Below are 23,129 nucleotides of genomic sequence, written 5' to 3'. Positions count from 1 at the left end.
TCATTTACACCTGAGCACGAAGAGCCATCAACATTTAGCAAATTGAATCATCTTTGTTTAGATGCAAGAAGAATCATATAGAAATGAAAAAGTAGAAATAGAAATCCAGAGCAAAGATATCCTCTAATTCAGCGTAGCACATGTGCAGCTGCTGCGATTCACGTAAGCATTCGGCTCGTCGCTGTTGCAGATTTTTCTCTCGCTGTTCTGGCTCACAGCGCTGCAAACACAAAAATAAATATCCCCAAAGGTGTGAAAGGGAGCTAATTAGTAAGAGTATTGTTACTCTCCGCAGGAGTAGTCCAGCAGTAGAAATCAGTCCAATAACAAGGTGTGTAACATCTAGCAGGGTGACAGAAAAACCCAGGGTAACTTCTAAGGACCTCAACGTCTCTCTCACATTGTGTTTTTTAAACATGTTTCCATTTGTCACTTCAGTCTTTACTCTGAAATACAGGAAGAGAAATCATGGCTGAAACAATTTCTCATGAAACCAGGGGTGTGGTCCAACAGTCAGTTTGGTGAGGAAGGTTCCTAACTGAGAGAAGTGACCCAGAAGTATCTGTGTAGCAGCCACAATGAATCCAGATCATGAGCTTTATTAACTGATCAAAGTCTCTTCTTTCATCTTCTGTATCATTCAGTTTGCATTGGTAATGCCCATTATTGTAATGCTTTTTTAAGACCAGCAAAACTTTATTTCACTTTGGGTTAGCTGGGATAAGTGATGGATGGAGGGAATTTTACTTCAGCCACAGAAATCCTAAACAGGAAGGAGGAGCAGAGTTACAGTGGATCACTATCCAGCAGGGAAACAAGGTTTATTTCAATTTCTTGGCCATGAGTAGGGCTGCACGATAAATCGAAAATTTATTGTCATCGCGATATCAGCCTGCGCGATGGGCCCATCGCAAAAGACGGCGTAAACTGCGATAATTGGGTACCTTAAAATGTTTACACACGTGCTGTAAAGAATTTACCAATCAAAGAAATCCATTTACACATTTGACCAGTCGAATAGAGCCCTTCACGGCATTAACCAATCAAATGGATTAGAGGCCCGCCTCCTACGCAGGTCGGGCGCGAACAACGCTGCAGCAACGAGTCAGAGTTGTAATGGCTGAGAGCGAGACGCGTGACGAGAATGCTACTGAACTCGTGGCTAAAAAAAAAAATAGTACCTCACTTATTTGGAGGTACTTTGGATTTGATAAAGACGACGTTCTCCAAACACAGGTACTCTGCAAAACTTGCCGAACACTCGTGGCAACCACCAGAGGAAACACGACTAATCTCCACCATCATCTTCAATACAACCACAGAGAACTGTTTGAAGAGTTCCAGAAAGATAGGGCTAGCCAAACAAAGGTTGCTAATGTTAAGACAAAGAGCGCAGCAGTCCAACAGCCGTCTCTGTATCAGAGTTTTTCAAGTGGAATTCCTTATGAGAAAACGTCGAAGCGGTACAAAGAAATAACAGAGGCCATTACACATTTTTTGGCTAAAGACATGATGCCTATAAATACAGTTAGCAGAGAGGGCTTCACCAGTCTGATACATAAAGTGGACCAGAGATACCGCATCCCCTCACGAAACTACTTTTCACATGTCGCCATTCCACAAATGTATGAAACATGCCGCAAGACCGTCATGTTTGAACTGAGCCAAGCTGAAAACTACGCAAGCACTACAGACCTATGGTCAAGTCGTACAACGGAACCATATATGAGTTTCACAGTGCACTTCCTCACCGAAGACTTTGAACTGAAAACACGGTGTCTAGAGACTGTGTATTTTCCAGACTCCCACACTAGTGAAAATATAGCCCATGTATTACGTGAGGTGTTAGCCAGCTGGGATCTTAAAGAAGATCGACAAGTGTGCATCACCACAGACAACGGTGCCAATGTTGTGAGAGCCACGGAGCTAAACAACTGGGTCAGACTTCAGTGTTTTGGACACAGGCTGCACCTTGCAATCGGTAAGTTTTATTCAAGGCAGATCTTTTTAGCAATGAAAATGTGCTATACATTATTATCAAATTGATATTGATAAGGATAATGTTACCTTTTTAGACAACTTTAGTTATAAATTTCAATTAGTTTTTTTTTTTTAAAAAAAAGGTTTTAAACATGACAGTTTTTTTGTTTCCTCTTATTTCTCCAGAAAATTCTATCAAAGATGATGCCCGCATTGCCCGAGCCATTGGACTTTGCAAAAAGTTAGTTGGACATTTTTGCCACAGCTGGAAAGCAAATATGGCTCTGAAAAAAGCACAGCAGAAGCTCAACCTCCCAGAGCACACACTGATCACAGAATGCCCAACCAGGTGGGGTTCCAGGCAGAAGATGATTGAGAGAGTCCTGGAGCAGCAGCGGGCCATTTCTGATGTCATCTCAGCAGACAAGAAATCAAGACACTTGATTCCTACTTGGCAGGATCTTGAGGTACTGGAGTCTGTCAACCAGGCATTACACCCCCTGCAAGACTTTACAGATGCTCTGTCTGGTGAGAGCTACGTTAGTGTTTCATATGTAAAACCAGTCCTTCATCTGATGAAGACGTCGGTGCTTGCAGAGAAGGAAGAAGACAGTGATTTGACAAAATCAATTAAGAAGAAAATCCTCGAGTACCTGATTACTAAATATGAAAATCCAGCTACCCAGGAACTTATGGACATGGCGTGCTTCATGGATCCCAGATTTAAAGTCAGCTACACCAGCACTGATCGAGTCTCAGACATCAAGACCAGAGTGATGTCAGAAATGGAAGCAGTGGCACAGAAGGTATTCATGCATGCTTATATATAAAACCTTTCAATTCATATTTAGTCCAAAATGTTTACTTTTCTTATAATCTGCTTTCTGTTCCAGGAGAGAAGCTCCGCTGAACCAGAGGCCCAGACAGATGATCCACCCAGTCGTCCCCTGAAGAAGGCAAAAAAGTCCCTGGGCAGTTTCTTCAAGGCAGCTCCAATCCCTACCTCCTCTTTTATGCATCTCTCACAAGCTGTTGAAGCTGAGCTTAACAGCTACTTGCTATCCACGGCCATAGACAGTGAGGAAGACCCCTTGGCATGGTGGAAACTCCACAAAATGACATTCCCACAGCTAAGCAAGCTTGCAAGGAAGTATCTCTGCATACCTGCAAGTAGCTCACCTTCAGAGAGACTTTTTAGTACATCAGGAAACATAGTAACATGTCAGCGCACATGTTTAAAACCTTGGAGAGTAAACATGTTGGTTTTCCTTAACAAGAACTTGCCATAAAAAACATTCACTCAGGAAGGATGAATGCAAGATAGAGAAACCTTTTTTTTTTTTCAAAAAGTTACAAAAATACACTACCTACATTGTTCTTAATTGTTGATAATATTAGTCTTGGCCAGTACGACCACAAAGGTAGACAATTGTTCTTTGGTGTGTTCCCACAGCAGACAAGTTCTTACCTATAGTTTAATCTAGTAAAGTTTCCACTCCAGTTTTGACTTGCATCATAACTACTTGGTGAGTGGTAAAATGATGAACAACTGCATAGAGATAATTTGCAGTATAATTTAAGTTATGTTTATTTAAAACTAATTATAGAGACCGGGAAGGATGTCTTTCAGAATTCAAGCCTCAGAAATTTTTTTATGGGGGCAATGTTTCAATGTTTGACTGCACTTTGTTGTTACACTGCTAATACAGCAGCTTTCATTAAATAAAACTGTGCAGTAAAACGGAAATTATGTATTTGTTTTTTGTTTTTTTTTTGCTATTTATTTTATCGCAAGTCATATCGTTATCGCAGTATTGATCACAGTTATCGCACATCGCAGGTTTTCCTAATATCGTGCAGCCCTAGCCATGAGTGAGATTTACTGAGTGGGCAAATTAGGGAGACGACACCATCAGATCCCGAGCCCTCCATGTGTTAATCAAGAGACGGCTGCTGTGCTACATCCATAAATAATGAATAAATTAGGAGCTAAAGCTGAAAGGACAGTTTATTTGTACCATCTTCACGTGAACACATTCAAGAACATCACAGATGAAGAAACATTAAAAACTTCCACACGACATAAAGCAAGAAAAATAGTTTTTCTTTCAGGTGGTTTCAGAAAAACAGAAACATCAAACATCTCCAAGACTCTCTTTGAAAGAACTAAAAACCTTTGTTCTCATGGTCCAATCATGAGTGAACTCCCCGATGAAGCCTTGTGTGCTAAAACATGTCAGAGTTTTAAAGGTTAAACATGAGTTTCCAAAACGTTTTGCTGGAGAACAATGAACTATTTGACTGAGTTTCAATCATTTACAGACGAGCAAAACCAGGACAGAGAAAAAAGGACAAAACTGACTCAGTAAAACAACAGAAAAGAAGATCCCATGTAGATCTGTATTATGTAGAAGTTCATCCCAGCAACCAGTTCAGTTCAACACAAGTTTAAATGATTCTATCTGAACTCTGTGGAGCCTGATCTCAAGCTTTTTGAGTCCGACACAGAAACCAGAGGATCTTTCTGTGTCTTCAGATTCACTGTGATCCAGTGATGGGAGTGATTTCAGCCCTGAGTGATCGCGCTGATGTTTGCACAGAGCAGACAATGAGGTGAATGTTTGGGCACATTGGTAACAGTGAAACAGTTTATTAGTAACGTGGGATCGTTTGTGTGCAGAGTATGAACTGAGATTCCTGAAGCTCTTGTCACACTGGTCACAGCTGTAGTTTCCTTCCATGTGTCCACGTTCATGAATGTTACGACTACCTGACTGTGAGAAGCTTCTCTCACAGTGTCTGCACTTGTGTGGTTTCTCTCCTGTGTGGACTCGTTTGTGTGATTTAAGCTGACTTGCAGTGGTGAAGGATGACCCACACTGATCACAGAGGTGCTTTTTAACCCCACTGTGAATCAGTTCATGTTGTTTTAACTCACTTGTTGTGGTGAAGCTTCTCCCACATTCTTTGCAGTATTTCAGTTTGTCTCCAGTGTGTCTACGTTGATGTAGTTTTAGGGTATTTTGCTGACTGAAAGTTTTTCCACAGAGGTCACAATGAAAGTCTTTCCCACCACCACAGTGATGACAGGGTTGAGAACTGGATCCATCTGTGTCGCTCTGCTTCTAAACAAAGACACAAAGACAGTGTAAGTCAGTCCTTCAACATTTGTATCCTGAACGTCGCCTGAAATAAAGAGCATCTCTGCAGACGTCCAACTACATTTGACTGTTTCAGTTAACACACTCAGTTTACTGGGCTGCAATAACTACAATACTACCACCATAATACTACAGTAATACTAAAATCATAACTGAAAGGAAAATCTGAATAATCACTCAGAGCTGCTTTTCCATGCAGTAGAATTGCTAACATGCTAACACAGTTTAATGAGCAGAGTTGTTCCAAACAGTCAGGCTAAAATGACAAGATAACAATATAAATACATACCTCACAGTAGCTGCACTTGTAGAGTCTCTTTCTGGTGTGGATCTGTTGGTGTCGTCTCAGGTCATGTGGAGCTTTAAAAGTCTTCTCACACAGGTCACATTGATAAGGTCTCTCCTCAGTGTGGGTAAACATGTGTCGTTGTAAGTCTGCGTCTGTTGTAAAGTATTTGCCACACTGTTCACAGCAGTACACATCATGTCTGGTGTGAATGCGTAGGTGTTTATTTCGGTGCCCTCTCTGGCTGAAAGTTTTTCCACAGATGTCACAGCTGTATGGCTTAATTCCAGAGTGGGTAACTAGATGACTCTGTAAGTGGCTACTGTGAGTAAAAGCTCTGCCACACTGATCACAGCTGTACGCTTTAACTCCACTGTGGATGAGTTGGTGTTGTTTTAGGGAATCCTTGAAGGAAAAAAACTTTCCACACAAGTCACAGCTGAACGGTCTCTCTCCAGTGTGGATGACCTGATGCCGTTTTAGATTAGCCCTCACAGTAAACTCCATCCCACACAAGTCACAGCTGTATGCCTTAATTCCAGAGTGGGTAACTAGATGACTCTGTAAGCTGCTACTTTGAGTAAAAGCTCTGCCACACTGATCACAGCTGTACGCTTTAACTCCACTGTGGATGAGTTGGTGTGTTTTTAGGTAACCCTTCCTGGAAAAAGACTTTCCACACAAGTGACAGCTGAACGGTCTCTCTCCAGTGTGGATGACCTGATGCCGTTTTAGTGAAGCCCTCACAGTAAAACCCTTCCCACACTCGTCACAGGTGTGTTTTTTCTCTCCCTTTCTTCTGTGAGGTTTGTCGGCCTCCTGAGAGCGCTGACTTCTGGCTCCATGTTGGTCCTGCAGTGACAGAGATACAAACAGAGGCAGTGAGTGAAATGCAGTCGTGGAACAAACTCAACCTTCAAACTCCATTAACACTAGTTTTAAACCTGAAGGTGGAGCGTGGCACCAAACACCTTAAAGGTCTCTTATCCCCACCTGCTGGTAGTTCTAACACATTACATCCAACCTGCTGTTAAAGATAATTCATGACTGTTCAAACACTAAAATCATGCGCACACACACACACACACACACACACACACACACACACACACACACACACACACACACACACACACACACACTACTTTATAATTTAGATTATTTTGTTGGTTCCTATTACATATTTCTATAATTTGTATAGATTTATACAGAATTATTCAGTGATAATAAATCCTATGTTTGTTTATTCTAAAGGAACCCCGTTAGCTTCCACAACAGATGTTGCTCGTCTTCCGTCAAATACTCACATAAAATATTACACAATAAAGTGGATTCAAGATATCCACATAATTTCACTCTTACATCCACAGTGAGGTTTCACAATTGTTAAAACATAAGCAATCAATAATAATAATAATAATAATATCAATAACATTGAGGCACATTACACAAATTTCAAAAACAAATCATGTCTTACAATATTTACAACAACTAAAAGCTCTGTAAATCGGCTTTTAAGTGTTCATTGAAGTTTTGAATAATTCTCTAATTTTTTAAGGCAACTTATTCCACTTAAAAGTTGCTCTAAATGTAACAGTTTTACAAAACGTTACTTTTAACTCGAGCATTTACTAAATTGCAGCTTGTTGAAAACTGTGTAATATGATGATGTATTTCATCTGGATACTGCAGCTGAGCAGAATAAATGTGGTGTGTTTAACAGAATTGCTTTCTTTAGAACTACAAGTAAGCCATAGAATATTTTAGCCTGTACAGGAAGCCAAGAAAGGTTATTATGCATTTTATCAATATTAGTATAGTATGAACATCTTCACACTAATCTGGACGCCTTATTCTGGACTAACTGAAGTCTGTTAAGATCTGTCTTATTAGCTGCTGACCAAATGATTGAACAAATACTCCAGATGAGACATTACTAGTGCATTAATGACATCTTTCATAATGAAGAAGTGATACACAAAGAGCATTTCATAGCCATAGCTATGCCTTGTCGGCAGAGTTATGTGACATTAGTGATGTTTGTACTTTCAGCGTTAACTTGGTTTTAAAGCCTTTAAAATATACGCCGTTCAATAGTCGACCTTAATCTGACAGAGAATGTGATGATTTTGTGGATAATTAAAGTCAGTCATATATCCACAAACACAACAAGCTGAAAGTCAGTGATGCTGCTCGGTTTGTAGTCCTGAACATCACGGCACAAGCAGGATTCACTGCACTGTTAATGTTAGCTGTGTTATATTGCTGCCTCTGTTCGGTGGTGTCGAGCCAAACGCACTTTAACGTGTGTTTGAACGAGCTGACGGTTCACTCGTTAAGCTGAAAGAAAGATGCTTTAATCACAGCAGTCACACATGTGTCCACTGCACCATCTGGGAACTCTTCTTGTTTACACTCGTAATAACACAAACACTAAATCCTGCTTCTCTGGTGCTGTTGTGTAGCAGTGTGTACACCTGAGACTGTCACCTGTCTGTCTGTCCTGCACTCTCTCTCTGTTTCTTTCTCTCTGATTGTGGAATAAAAGTATGAACATGTGTTTATAAGTTACACTTGTGTTTGAATCCTGCAGCTTATCACACATTTGATTTCCATGTGTGACGACTGCAAGTGTCCAGAGTGAGGACAGACTGAGGGAGCCACTGCTGCACATCATCTGTGAGGCTTTGCAGCCCTGATGATCCACCAGGACAAACTCAGCAGTGTGTGAGGAAGAGGAGGAGGAAGAGCCAGCAGCAGCTGACAGATGGAGAGAATAGACAGACTGTTCCCTGTTTGTGAAGGACTGCTAGGAAAGTTTAACATAACTGTCTGTCCTGAATCAGTCTTATTAGGTAATGTTCAAATAATGTGATCATCCCAGTGTTTCCAGTGTGGGAGAAAGTACTCAGGGCCTTCAAGTTACACACTATGAAAGGCAGCAACAAGTTTAATGTTCAGAAACCTAAAGTCTGTATCAGCAGCAGAATGGAGCTAAAAATAAATGTTGGTTTCAGTTCTATGAAGCTTTGAGTATTTTGGATCAGTAGCTGCTGTGTTTGTTGCATCATATTGCTGTAACTGTTTATATGCTTTATATATTCTGAGCTAAGTTGATCTATAGTGTTACATGATACACTCTCAGAAATAGAGGTACGAGAGAAGAACATTTTTGTACCTATAGGAACATTTTTTTAAATGTTCCCTTAAAAGTACATTACTGGTCTTTAAAAGTCCAGAAATGCCCCTTTAAAGGTTCAATTTGAAATAAAGTACAAATCTGTATTATAAAAACTTAAGCAGCAACTTCTCCAGGTTCCAATATTTATGCAATTCTCAAACCTTTTGGCCACGACTGTATAACCTCTTCTGAAGTTTAGTGGATATTATACATGGTTATGCTCAGGATGTGTCGGCCAGTTTCCACTGGAAACGCCTTTTGGTTAAACTGTCAGCGAGGAATTTGCATTTGCACTGTTACATTTTTATATAACTTTAATGCATATAAACAACAGCTGCTTGTTTCAGTCAAAATACATTGATGGGTTTTTAATAAAGTTGTGCAGCTGTAAAGTATTTTGTCTGGTGTCAATTCTATCGTCAGCTACATCGTTATGGCAAATGTTCAAATGTATATGGTGATAAATATCTTTGGTCATATGGTCCTGCTCTGTCTGTCACCTTCTGTGTTGAGCTCATTGTTTCCTCTGTAGTGGCTGAGCTGAGTCCAAGTAGCTGAAAATGTTCCTCTGCTGCTCCGTCAGACTCTCCTCCTCCTGCTGATCAGCTGGGACACAAAACAGATCTTTGTTAGGCTCCACACTGCACTGAAGAGTCAAAGTGTCTCATATGTTCATCTGACAAGTAAAAGAACACATTTTTGTTTCCCGAGGTGGGCAACTTGTTGGAAACAAACACAAAAGGTTTGAGCACTGATACCTGCCATTGCTGGCATTGAAAGATGCAACGCCAGCAATGTGGATTGTCAAGACTCAAACCAATCATCAAGCAAAGACAACAGGGATCATTTGTTTCTGTTTATTTAGCATTCACAGCATTTGTAGTTGCCTTCTGTGCAGGGGAAGTCCACGCACACTGTGTGGTACCGCCATCCGCAGAAGGTGCATTCAACCTCTGTAAGAGAAACGAGGTTGAAGGTTTTTTTTCTTTTGGAAGACCGGAAAACACTGAAAGTTACAAATTAGTCCTTTATTTATCCAGGTAAAAAAAAAATCTCATTTCCAAGAGAGACCTGGCGTCATGGCAACACAAGTCACATACCACACAGGTATATAACATTTAAAACAAACACAATATCCCAACATGTGTAACAAATGTATTGTGCTTGAAACAAATTCAGAATAGGTGATAAAGCCAGCTGCACATGTGTGTCACGAGTAAATCTGGCTGTATAACAAACAGAAACCAGTGATCCTGCTGTCTTTGCTCAATGGTTGGTTTGAGTCTTGACAATCCACATTGCTGCCATCTTTCAATATGTTTGAATGCACCAGTGTAAGTGCAGCCACTCAGACTCTGCTCAATGTGTTCATAGAAACAGGTGCAGATGTGTCACGAGTTCATCCAGCAGTAGCTATGGCACTTGGCCACAGGTGGCAGCAGTGGACTGACCTGCATTCGAGACTGCTCCAGCTGCTCTGTGACAGTCAGTAGATCTGCTACAAATTGCAGATCATATGCAAGTTTTGGAAATGACATTATAAATATTCCTAACTTAGCCACGGCAGCCATGTTGATGTATTACCTATATTGGCTGAAAATGTTCATTTGCAGAGAAAAGACACAGGCAGACTGTGCTTACAGGATGTTACATGTTATTATGTGATGTTACTGAAATCATCATGAATAACAGGAGTGGTGATTCCTGTAACTTTGTGTATATAATTTGGCATTTCTTACTGATGTAGGCCAAAAATAAATACATAATAAAATTTTATTTATTTTAAAGGTTTATTTGCAAGATACAAAAACAGACAAAAACAAATGTGTGTGTGTGTAAAGTTCCACGTGTGGAACTTTACACACACACACACAGAAAACATATTAAGGATTGTACATTAACTAGGGCTGCACGATTAATCGTTAGAAAATCGCGATCTCGATTCATACTTATGTGCGATCTCATTTCCAAATGACAACGATTTAAAAAAAAAAAAAGACGACGATTGTACCGCATTTTGATCCGGGACGTAATCTGCATGAAAACAAGCGCTCACTCTTCCTGCTCAACAAATGACAAGGGCGGAGCCTTATACCACGTGATACAGAAGCTGTGCCGTGTGATGCTAAAATTAGCAGGGAAACAACAACGGAGAGCACGTCAGGGATGACGAGAAAGTGACAGGAGAAAATCCGTCCCGGTCAACCACCCAAACATCAATAACGGGAACCTTATACAGCGCTTCCCTATACACGTCGAACTCCCGCAGGCACAAAGACATTACGGAGGCTATCACTTATCACCTGACCAAAGATATGGCTCCATCAACACTGTGCAAAACGAGGGATTTAGGAAAACGATCAACACCCTAGACAAACGCTACACAGTGCCGTCCCGCAACTATTTTTCTATTGTTGCACTACCTGCTCTGTACACGCAGCGTCGAGCAACGGTGGAGACGGAATTTCAAGCACTACAACATTTTGCTGCAACAACAAAACGAGAGACATTTGTTGTTTTATGTTTATTTATTGTTATGAGAGAATCATGATCTCAATTCTAAGCAAAAAATCGTGATTCTCATTTTATGCAAAATCGTGCAGCCCTAACATTAACACAAAACTATTGTTTCACCAGAGAAACACACATGAAGAGAGAGAGAGAGACAATAACAGCTACCAAACAGTCGTCATAATTCGTCACACAATGAGAAAAGGACAAATCAACAAGTAACAATGACTAATTAATATTAAAATCTGTAACATAATGTAATGTTTGGAGTTTAGTCTGATTGGTTCAGGATGACCTGCCATTATCCAATCACACGTCTGCTTACCTGCATCTTTTCTCTTTTTTCTAACCTGAGCACCTGATGGCTTTGAACTTTTGTTGTCCATCTTCCATTGGTTTGAATTTTGCGCTCCAGTACAAACACAAATCCCCCAACCCGAGGATCAGCACAATTAACCTAACAGACCTACACCTTAGTTCACAGATTCACTTTGTCTAAGGTTGATTTCTGGGATTTCACACAACCCAGGATTCAGATCGTGAATCCATGATGGGCTTGGATTTACATCATTATAAATGAAATGTGCTCTACTTGGAAGCAGCCGGCCCCGCCCCTTTTGACGGGTTGTGTGAGACTTTAAATCATCAAACTGTAAATTATAAATTTAAATTGTTATTGATCCTTTACCCCGAGTCCTAAAGTGTAGATTTATTTTCTTACTCTTCTTATATTTATTGTTTGTTTACTTGCACCGCTGTAACTGCAGCCTCGTCGTCTCGTCTCTCTATATGCTCTATATGAAAAGTAGAATATATATATATATATATATATATATATATATATATATATATATATATATATATATATATATATATATATATATATATATATATATATTCTACTTTTCTAAATGATTGACTATTTCAATGGAGAACCTAAATGACACGGACCCGTGTTTGTTATTACATATCTCTATTTTGAATGTGACAAGTCTATCATTCCCTGTTATTCATAGGCATTAACAGAGTTTTTGGCCTTTTTTCCCTCTATAAAAGTTAATTGACTCTTTACAGTGGCCTGCTATGGTTAATAATAACATGTTCAGTCATGAGTGAAATCAAAGCTTTTCTTCACTTTAGCATTTAACATTCCCAACAATATAATGTGATACCTTAATTAAAACACAATTTTCTTAATGCAAACATCAGTGACTCAACATTAGCAACCAAAGGGTTCAGACTGCAGCTCACACTCATGTGAAGCTACAGCCTCCCCCTTTAGTCTCTGTCATCCTTCTGCTCCTGCAAAAACAAAGCAAGACAAAACATCCACCCTTCTTCTACAGGCTGGGTGAATTGTTGTGGACATTCACTAATCCTAAAGTCGGCACCGTTTTTGTCTCAGTATCAAGTCAGTTGAACTTTTAGTCGTCAGTCCGTCACAGTCCAGTCACATGCATACATCCACACACATTCATACCAGATATTGCTGATAATGGAGTCTCACGCGCAGCCTATTCGAGCCTCCATCACCAGCAAGATGACGTCATCATTTTAAAGGAAAACAGCTCCTTGCTTTTGGACTGGATTGACTCGCTGCAATCCTTTTAGGCTCAGGACTTCTCATGTGATCAATGTCACATATAAGTGAATTTCTCCCAAGCCCATTATAATCATGGAGAAAAACACTTTGCCACTGTTTCCAGTAAGAATATTTTATAGCGCTTTAAAGTTCAACCTCTCAGGTCTGGATTAAAGAGCTGATTTGTTAAATCAGGAACTCACAAAATACCAAAATATCACCACCGGTGGATCACACCTCTCAGATGTTCTTATCTCAGTGCACTGTAACAAAAGCACAAACAAACGCAACCAATAAAATACTAATAAAGTAACAAATACTGGGGCCCATTGCAAACATGTCCAAGCATAAAACCATCTTTCTCTCTCTTAGAGAAAGAAAACAATCCAAACCTCACTGATAAAATCAACCTAGTGTCAAGCAAAACCCAAAAATCAACCAAAACTTCACCAGAAAGTTTTCCTCCCTCCCGGGACAATATTGTGCAGGAATACAGGCACCGTAACTCCTTTTGCACTGACAAAAACATGTTGGATTTACTTGATTCAATAGTGGACACTGGTTGCACACAAAGGTTTTGCTTTGGCAGAAACTTAAACAACTGAGTTAAATCAACACAACCTTTTCATATTCAGTAAACCTGCATGTTGTGTTCATAAAACACGATTGAAACATGTTCAGATGGAGTAAGTTGAGCTCCTGGAACATTTTAATCCTTCAATTGAAATTGAATGGGTCTACAACAACCACCATCCTCCTATCTCTATCCTGGTTGCAGCAGGGCTGGGAAATAACCCTGAAGTGATAGGTTACCAGTAGGGCTGGGCCATATTATACCGTTCACGGTAATACCGGTATAATGTTAGGCAACGATAGGAAAATGAAATATCGCGATAGAATGGGAGTAAAACGCGCATGTTTTCATACGCACATGGCCGATTGTTGAGTGAAACAGATGAACCAGAATTGGTTTGTAAAAATGGTGCAACTTCAGTAATGTGGAACTGGTTTGGTGTTTGTCCGTCAGATACACAACAAAGCACATTTTTTTGCAGAACATGCAAGCGGCCGTTGTTATTGTCATATTTGTCGGACTAAGATGCTCTTAAATCTGGGAGTAATCTGGGTCCTAAACTCCGTATACTTCAGGTCAAACAACACTGCAGCATCACTTAGAGTTAAAAACTGTCTAAATCCTTTCATCTTTAATAAAACGATCAGCATTGCTGCTTTACCAGGTTTAACTATAAAGTTTAACTTCCAGGCATCCATGAAAACAAAAGTTATTACATTTAACGGAGTTAGAAGTTAGCAGGAAGCTAGCGGAAGTTAGCTCGCTAGTCTCGCTAGTTACCTAAGCATGATATAGCATGTTCTGACGGAGAGATTTCTGAAAAAAATCAAACGTACAGCTCTGCTATCACTTCCAACATAAATGAAGACAGGAAACTAAACAGCAGTGACGTTTGTAGGGTTACTGAAGTTGGGCTAGCTGGTATATAATGATGTGCTACGTGATCGCTAGCGACACAGCTATGTTAGCATAACATAAACAGTGAAGCTGGAGGACGAACACTAACACTTTTCCACTTATAAAAGTTAACGTGAAGGTTCTTCATGGTTAGAGACAAATGTAATCGCATGGCAGGATGCTGTAAACGGACCAAACTTCAGTCAGGAGAACAACTGAGATAATCCATCCACAATACGAGGTTAGTCATTAGTATACTGCAACAACATGGGAATAGAGCAGCTGCCAGAGAATTCAACATTAATGAATCAATGGTACAGAAGTGGAGGAAGCAAGAAGAATGAGTTTAATAAAGTTTGATTTATCTGACTGCTTTGTTTCGCTTAATGTGCCTTATAATCCCGTGCACCTTATGGTCCGAAAAATACGTACTGCACACTGCAGTTTAATGTTGCAAAGCACCTCTTTTTAACTTCAGTGGATATTATACATGGTTATGCTCAGGATATGTCAGCCCATTTCTACTGGAAATGCCTTTTGGTTAAACTTTCAGCAAGGAATTTGCATTTGCACTGTTACATTTTTATAAAGCTTTAATGTACATAAAAACCAGCTTCTTGTTTACGTGAAAATAAATAGAAGGTTGTCTTTTTGCGCTAGTAATGTTGTGGAGTTGTATTTTGTCTCGCATCAATTATATCGTTGGTTATATCGTTATCGCAAATTTTCAAATATATATCGTGATAAATATTTTTGGCCATATCGCCCTGCTCTAGTTACCAGGCAGGGTACACCCTGGACAGCTCACCAGTCTATCAGATAGAAACACACAGCCGTTTACATTCATGGATAATTTAGCCCAGGACCTTCTTACTGTGGAGCAACAGCACTAACCAGCATGCCAACAATGGAGGAAATACAGGAAAGCTATGATTTCCTGTATTTGAGGCAGAATTATTTTGTTCTTGCCCTTGACAGGTTAATCCACAATAAATAGCAACAGCATGCATGTGGTGTGTGTGTCGTTGTCTGCCTCTTATAACTCCAGTGATTTTCCTGTAGTTTGAAATCTTATGCGGTGTTGACACAATAATTTGTTGTAAACCAGGAAATTCCCAACTGTGGTAGAAAGCACAGCTTAGCCTTAGCAAATGTTCAAAGAAAAGTCGTCACTTCCTGATTTCTGCTTCACTGATAAATATTGTCACACTGGGGTTTTTGCAAATGATATCAGTGAGCACTGTGTGGCAGCTGGAGTCAGACAACTGAAGCTCCCACAATCAAGACCACAAACAGCTTTCAAAGGAGACTTGAAGCTTTTCTGGCAGCAAGCTTCATGATTTATGGGACTGGAACTGGAACAGAAACTACCTGATCACCAATGGTGAGCTGGCATGGAATTATTTTTATGACATTTTATCAAAGTTATAAATAAGCGTGCCCATTAACACATAGTGAGTGAGCATGTTTTCTTCCCACGCAGTGAACAGCGGACGCTAATGTTTTTGTCACTTTTTACAGAGTCAAACTCAAAGTAAGGTCAGTGCTTCCACGCTTTAAACGCTGCACGCTCACACTCTCTGCACACTCGATAGATTATCCATTGTTCATCTGCACACAGCTGCGGTTTTAGTAACGCAGTAACGCAGCGTGCTTACGGGAAAGTAACAGTAATCTAATTACCTTTTTTGCAATAGTAATCCCTCACTTTACTCGTTTCTTGAAAAAAGTAATCGGATTACTGCCCATCTCTGGTTGGAGCTGTGCACTTGTGGGTTCCACCTTGTGTACACGTTTATCTTTGCTGTGTGTACTTGTACCTCTGAGTGGAAGCTGAACTCTTGAGTTCGAGTATCGAAGCATCAGCTGTGACGTTAAAGTCCAAACAGCTCGTTCATTTGACGTGCAAATGAACGAAGGTAATGCCGTTTTCATGTGGATGTGTCACTGAGACACTTTCCACATCCACAGCTCACAAAATGGGAAAACTATAGAAGTATAACAATGAAGAAGTTACTATGTTACGGGTCCCAAGGATGAAGACCTCGATGACAAATATGTTACCTGTAAAAGCAGGTGAAGAGCAGAGTAAGGAAGACACGATGCGTCTCTGCTTTCCTCCAGAACGTGTCTGAGTCTGATTTATTTCACACAAATAAATGCTATAAAACACTAAACATGAGCTTTCAATATACTGTTCAGCTGGTTCCTCATTCACATCAATTACATTTACTTATTTCACAACATCAGTGAAATATACTCTTTTTAACTGGTTCAGTTTCTCAAGTTCACACTTCTTTCCATAACAGCTACATCCTTTTATCATATCAATAAACACATCACATTGTCTTCTGCAGTGTCTTACTGGCTAAACAGTTCTATTCAATAACAGCATTGGTAAATACATTACATTTGTTCCCTCCAGTAATTTACTGGCAAAATCACTATTTAGTGCATCATGAAACACAGCTTGTTTAATCAACCCATGAATGCCTCTGTTAGCTACACAGAGTTGCTCAGAGTGCTTGTGTTACACTAGCTAATCTACTCAGTCACTTTAACAGAACTATTAACATTCACATCTCACAGAACTGATTTGATTGGAGCATTACAACACGTTTGCACAGAGCATAGGAGCGCACTGACTCTGCTTCACGAGCGCTCCACCTAACGAGCGGGCTCGCGGTGCGGTCGCGCGGGACACTCCTCTGGTTTTCTCCCGTGTTTACATATAAATAACTTTGGCGGACCGCCTTAACTCTCCCATTCACATTAACGTGGGTAACCATGGTGACAATAAACAACATTTTCGGTGCGAGCACCGTGTACCGACCTGTAAAAGCAGGTGAAGAGCAGAGTAAGGAAGACACGATGCGTCTCTGCTTTCCTCCAGAACGTGTCTGAGGAAGCAGCGGAAGGTGGGCTCCACTTACTGCTCCCCGAAACCCCGGAGCAAGCACCAAAGTTCCGCCCTCACTGCTTTCTAACATAAAATGAATCCCTGTTACATGGATTTTCTATCCTCTTAAAGAAACTGAAAATAAATACATATAGCAATGAAAAATGTCCCGTTACATGAGTGTTTTACACAAAATAATATTAATGTGGTCATTCCCTCACAGGGGTGCCACAACTACACTGCTGTTTTGACAGAGACACAGTGTGTTTATCTAACTTGGCTGAAGCCAAAGTTCTCCAGACAAATTCAGTCTGTTTCTGCCAAGTGTGAACTCACTGGATGAGCGCCAGATACACAGAATCAAAAAGGGATAAATTACTTTTCTTATGTCATGTTCCCGTCACAAACTGGCTCAAGGAGAGGGGAAGCAGGAGTCCACAGATGAAATGTTCCTATAAATAAAGTGGAATTTATTCAAACTTTACCAAAACTTCAACACATCAAATACAAGCAGTTCAGCAGGGAGTGGATGTGTGTTGCATGTGCCAGGTGGATGCAGAGAGAGGCCAGGGCCACGTTCAAACCTGAACACGCTGCACAGTGTTTTGTTCCATTTGTTAGGGATGAATGAAATGCTTCCTTGAAAGGATGTGTGCAGTCACCAGTGGGCGTGGAAGCATGTGCGCCCTCATTTGGTGGGTGTGCAAGAAAAGTCATCCTGTCACACAGCAATGCCTACATAAATCACACCACTCTGCTTAAAATAATAATGTTTAGTGAAGCAGGTGAAGCAAAGGGCTGCTTTTAATAGGCTGGGAGACCCAGGTGTGCTGCTTTAGCTGCTGAGCCTCTTATGACAGAACAGCGGAGAGTGGTAAGAAGGGAGGAGGGGGTCTGGCTGTGTTTGTGAACGATAGATGGTGTAACTCTGGGCATTTCTCTATCAAAGAGACGCTATGCTGTAAGGACATTGAGCTGCTAGCGGTTAGCATGAGACCGTACTATCTACCACGAGAGTTTACACACGTGATTATGATAGCTGTGTATGTCCCGCCCTCTGCTAACGCTGCAGCAGCCTGTGAGGTCCTGCACACTGTAACCAGCAGACTCCAAACACAGCACCCTCAGGCCCTTTTCCTGATCTCTGGGGACTAGTGGGCCTAGTGCAGGGGTCAGCAACCTTTAACACCCAAAGAGCCTTTTGGACCCGGTTTCCACGCAAAGGGTCAGGGTTCGGGAAAACACTGGGAGCCGCAAATACTTTGTGACATCTAAAATGAAGATAACACTGTGTATATTGTTTTTACCTTTATGCTTTGTGTGAACAACTACAGTGTGTTGCTTATGAAATCCATGAAGTGCTACAGAGAAAATTACATTTGATTTATGTAATGAACACATTTTGAGCTCTTAAAGAAATATAACAAAGGAAAGCTGAACTACAATGATCCATGTAGCAAACACAAACTGTTATATCGCCTTTGGGCTTTTGGAGCCTTGACCTGACTTTTAAAAAAAGCGCGTTCATGCAAACATCGTCGGGTCTGCCGTGATATGTTTACAACGGGACTTCTGCTCCTGAACCTCTGCGCACAGCGTCTGCAGGTAAGGTAACTTTATTTATACCCAAAGGCAAGGTAAATTTGCTTTACAGAAAAATGACAGCATTTGACATCCCTTTAAAAACACACATACCTAGTAAATATATAAAGCTCACTGTGACACATACTTTAATATTTCGAATCAAAAACAGTTCTTATTTAATTCAGTGACAGCAACAGGGACAAAGCTGTTTTTATAACGCTTTGTCCTGCATCTCGGAAATAGAAACCTCCGTCCTGAGGGAAGAAGCTGAAATTCACCCCTTAGAGGATGGGAACCATTTTTAAGGATCGATAAAGCCATCCTCTGTACCTGCTCAGAGTACAGGGAGGCTAAACAAGACTGTGGCTCACCTATCAGACGACTGGACCATCTCACTATCTGATTCAGAGAGTTTTTCTCTGTGACAGAGGTCTGACCGAACCATGCCACCAAACAAAAGGATAAAACAGACTCAATAAAAGAACGATAAAACAAAGTTAAAATTTTTTGGTCAATGTGGAAATGAACAAGTTTCCTAAGGCAATAAAGGTGCTGGTGACCCTTTTTACAAACTGATTTGCAATTTTGATCAAAGTTCAGTTTTTCATTGATTATGGTCCCAAGATATTTATATGATTGTACTTGCTCTATTTTCTGACCTTTAATTAAAGTGACTCCGTGCCCATTTTGCTGTTTCCTAAAATCAACAACCATGTCTTTTGTTTTAGATATGTTCAGCTGGAGATAAGACTCCTCCCACCACTGAACAAAGTCATCAATGACTGGGCCGTGGTTAGTTTCACCCTCTTTCAGTAAGCTGACAATAACAGAGTCATCGGCATATTTAATAATGACCCTGTTTTCATGTCTGCCCTGACACATGTTTGTATAGAGAGTGAATAATAAGGGCGATAGGACGCAGCCTCGAGGAGAACCTGTGGAGGAGAACACTGGGTCAGACAGAACCCCATTTATTCTCACTCTTTGTGACCTGTCAGTTAGAAAATCTAAAATCCAGCCCACCAGGTTTTTCCTGATTTCAAACTGTTCTAAAAGTCTTTTAATTAAAATATGGGGCTGTGTTGTATTAAAAGCCGAAGAAAAATCAATGAGAAGAAGTCTTGCAAAAGTCCCTTTACTCTCTACATGTTTAAGAATCAGATTTAGTAAAGTCAAAAGTGCATCCTCCACTCCTCTGTTGGGCCTGTATGCAAACTGCATTGGATCCAGCTGACCTTCAGTCTCTTCATAATCACATTTCTGATGATTTTTTCAAAGACTTTCATGACAACTGAAGTGAGGGCAACAGGCCTGAAGTCGTTTAGATTTAGGGACAGGAACCACGACTGCTTCTTTGCAAAGAGAGGGCACATGTTGTGTTTGCAAGGATTTGTTAAAAATAACCTGAAATATAGGCCTGAGTTCATCAGCACAAGATTTAATTAGGCGGCCACTAATATTATCAGGACCTGGCTCTTGTTCACATTGACTGTATGAAAGGCCTTTTTAACATCGCTGAGTTCAATGATAAAGTGCTGAGTATCTCTCAGTTTCTGTTTCACTTCCCAAATATCCTCGCTGAAATCAGAAGAACTAAAACGAGCATAAAACATGTTTAAAGCATTTGAAAATCTCTGTCTGAATTAAAACCATCTAAAATGACCTGACTGCTGCTCTGGGGATTTTGAAACCATGCTATGGTTTTCATACAAGTCCAGGCAGACCCAAAAGTTTTTGCAGCAAATTTGCTTTCAAGAAGGTTTTTGTCTGTTTTGCTTTCAAGATCTCGATTTTCATTTCCTTGGTAGCTGTCTGAAAATCGGTAACAGCCCCTCTTTAAAGGACTGTCTCTTTTTCCTTAAACAGGATTTGACACTTTTAGTGAGCCATGGCTTATTGTTAGCGTAAATTTTAACGCGCTTACGGGGTATAATCATGTCTTTACAAAATACTGCACAGGAGCTAGTAACATCCACCAAAGCGTCGAGATCATCTCCACAAGACTGAAGACGGGGCTGTACGAAGTCACTTTATCTCTACAGGACTGTAAGCTGTCGTCTGTGAGGCATGAGCGTGTTTGTTTGAACACAGTTCACGGTGGAGAACAGCTGCTGACATAATGTGGATCCCAAGATCCATAACTGGCCTACCTGGGGCTGAAAGTCTCCATAAATGCAGGCGTTTCGGCGGCTACACCGGCTTCCACCAGTGTGACGCTTATTTTGAGAAAATAATAGAATATAAATGTATTTTTATATTTCAATATCACAATAATCTTCCAATGTAGAACTACAAGTTAAAAAAGAACTAACATAAATCAAATCCACTTCAGCTAAATACTTCTCATTTATTTCCATCTTACATGCTGTGACTGCAGCCATTCCCACATCTCTGTGAATGGGACTCATGGACATGGATCAGTGGTTGTTGATCAATGGTCCTGAGAATCTGCATAATTAAGATGAAGGAACGGAGCTCCCAGCCCATCGTTCCTGCAGCTGCTTTCAGTCTTTATGCAAATGTCCTGTTTGTAAGACTGAAACCTGCAGCTGAGACTGAAGACGTCACCTGATGATGACGACACGTTTCTCCCACAAAACGCTGCGTCCAGATGAACAGAAGCAACAGACTCACTTTCCTGGATGATTGAGATGCATCAAGACTTCATTGTGTGTTACTTCTCATTCAGCACAGACACATTATTCCTGTTAGGTCATGTCAGCTGTCACTCAGTACAAGCACAACTGTGAACAACACAAACTTCTCTTCAATGTGTCACAGAAACACTAAGTGTGAGAGCCTGTATGACACACAGGACAGACTGTAAGCTCTGCTGGCTGCACAGCACTTTGTAGCAGTTTTCCAACATGTCCTCCACCCGTGATGTCAGTGGTGGGACCCTAGTCACAGCACTCAGCACCACCTCCTTTAAATGGATTTTATAGCAGTTCCTCCCGTTACTCGGTGCAACGCTTCTTAAATGTGTTTTTGCAGGATAAAACACAGCAGGTGGTGTAGAGAGGACGTCAGCTGACGGAGCAGAGGGAGGCAGACTGTGGATAAATGACAGAGTGAGAGGAGAGCAACCATGACAGAAGCACAGGTGTGGCAGATAGAAGTGGCTTTATAGACACTTATTGTCAGTCCTCGTGCATGCTGTGGAAATAAGTGTCTGTGTCATGAGGTGACATGTGAGCTTATCTTTGGTCAATAAAGCTGAACGACCAGTTTTCACTTTGCTTGTTACGCTTGTTTAGTGACGTCTGGGTTTCTGTGGAGCCCGAATTTTGATGAGTTCTGGTGAAATCATCTGAGATCATCTGAGCATCGGTGAAGAGTCAGCAGAGAAAGTGTGGGACAGAAGTTTGCTTTGGACACATGGACTGAAATCAAAAAGTAACAAACAGGATTTCCAATGGACAGTATGGAGAAGTGAAAGTACACAAAGGCTGTGCTGGAGTGCTGACAGAGCAGCATGTTCCCCCTCATTCACCTCCACCACCACAGCCAAGGCATGCTGGGAAACTGAGGACACACAGACGGAGAACTGAAGTGTCTGCTGTGTGTTCATCTCAGAGTCCTCACAGGTGACACATTAGCTCCAGAACACCAAGCCAGGTGTTTGAAGCCTGACAGGGATTCTTCCCATCCAGAGGGAGGATTTAGCTGCACAACAATGAACATTAGTGTGTAGTTTAGAAACACAGACTGTGCCTGCACTGCATCTAGTGAAGAAAACTGTTACTGCGAGAGAACGAGGCTCCTTTAAAGCAGCTGATATTAAGGTTGAAAAATCAACAATAAGCTGATGTAATCAACGTTTCACAAAATGGTCAGCAGCTAAAATCTGGAGCCGTTCTTTGGTGGTAATTAACAGTTTGTTCTTGTTAGCTAATTATGTAATTAAAGGTAGCAGCAGAAGCCTTGTGTTGAAAGCCCATTCACTCACACATTCACACAGTATGTGTGTGTCTGTGTTACACTGTGGACATCCCTTCTGTTGGAGCGCCATCTTGTGGCAGGTTTAAGAAATGTTATTCTTGTAAATCCAAACTGATGCACCTCCATAGCAGACTGTGGAGGCTTTCAGTGACATGAAGACTTGATTTATACTGTCATATTCTCCTGTTACACAAAGCACAGCACGCTGAACATGGATGAACTGAAACTCCCAGCATCTGACTGAGGAAAAGCACAAATCATTCTCACACTGACTCCTGCTTGATTTTAGATTTGCTTTCAAATCATCACACTTTCATATGAAGCACTAAATGGGCTCCAGACTGTTTATCTCAGCTTCCTGTCAAACACACTGCTGCTCACACCGAGGCTCAGTTTACTCCTCCAGCCTGGCTTAACCTGCTGTCTGTTAAAAACAGTCCCACACTCCTCTGTTTAATCCTTCTGATCAGACTCTTTGATTTTGTATTGTTTTTACCTGAAGTTGTGTGTTTGACATGGTTCTGTCTGTGAA

The 23,129-nt window shown here is 40.8% G+C and overlaps 1 protein-coding gene and 2 long non-coding RNA genes across 3 annotated transcripts; 1 reads left to right on the top strand and 2 right to left on the bottom strand.

Annotated features, from left to right (window-relative positions):
- The first annotated feature begins 710 nt into the window (after positions 1–710).
- LOC146712398 (E3 SUMO-protein ligase ZBED1-like) lies at positions 711–3,823 on the top strand. Its single transcript, XM_085442424.1, has 3 exons — positions 711–1,981; positions 2,167–2,786; positions 2,874–3,823. The coding sequence occupies exons 1-3, from the start codon at positions 1,117–1,119 to the stop codon at positions 3,267–3,269; spliced, it is 1,881 nt and encodes a 626-aa protein (XP_085298550.1). The 5' UTR covers positions 711–1,116; the 3' UTR covers positions 3,270–3,823.
- On the bottom strand, positions 3,710–5,658 carry LOC146712397 (uncharacterized). The gene is made up of 2 exons (XR_014916939.1): positions 5,431–5,658; positions 3,710–5,105 (listed from the first exon to the last, which is right to left on the bottom strand). It is a non-coding gene; the product is annotated as an uncharacterized LOC146712397 (long non-coding RNA).
- A 503-nt stretch (positions 5,659–6,161) lies between these two features.
- On the bottom strand, positions 6,162–16,505 carry LOC146712396 (uncharacterized). Its single transcript, XR_014919250.1, has 3 exons — positions 16,237–16,505; positions 9,109–9,214; positions 6,162–6,279 (listed from the first exon to the last, which is right to left on the bottom strand). It is a non-coding gene; the product is annotated as an uncharacterized LOC146712396 (long non-coding RNA).
- Between the last annotated feature and the right edge of the window lie 6,624 nt (positions 16,506–23,129).

Source organism: Copadichromis virginalis, linkage group LG3, assembly GCF_057382275.1.
Source record: "Copadichromis virginalis isolate Kocher_CV1m ecotype Utaka linkage group LG3, C_Virginalis_male_GT1.1, whole genome shotgun sequence".
In the NCBI taxonomy this organism is placed as follows: Eukaryota; Metazoa; Chordata; class Actinopteri; order Cichliformes; family Cichlidae; genus Copadichromis; species Copadichromis virginalis.
The sequence above is the reverse complement of the archived record's forward strand: the minus strand, read 5'-3'. Positions and strand labels throughout refer to the sequence as shown.

Coding starts and splice junctions, on each gene's coding strand:
- LOC146712398 (XM_085442424.1), top strand. CDS start 1,117: ATGGCTGAGAGCGAGACGCGTGACGAGAATGCTACTGAACTCGTGGCT. Junction 1,982..2,166: donor CAGGCTGCACCTTGCAATCG/GTAAGTTTTATT, acceptor TTATTTCTCCAG/AAAATTCTATCAAAGATGAT. Junction 2,787..2,873: donor TGGAAGCAGTGGCACAGAAG/GTATTCATGCAT, acceptor TTTCTGTTCCAG/GAGAGAAGCTCCGCTGAACC.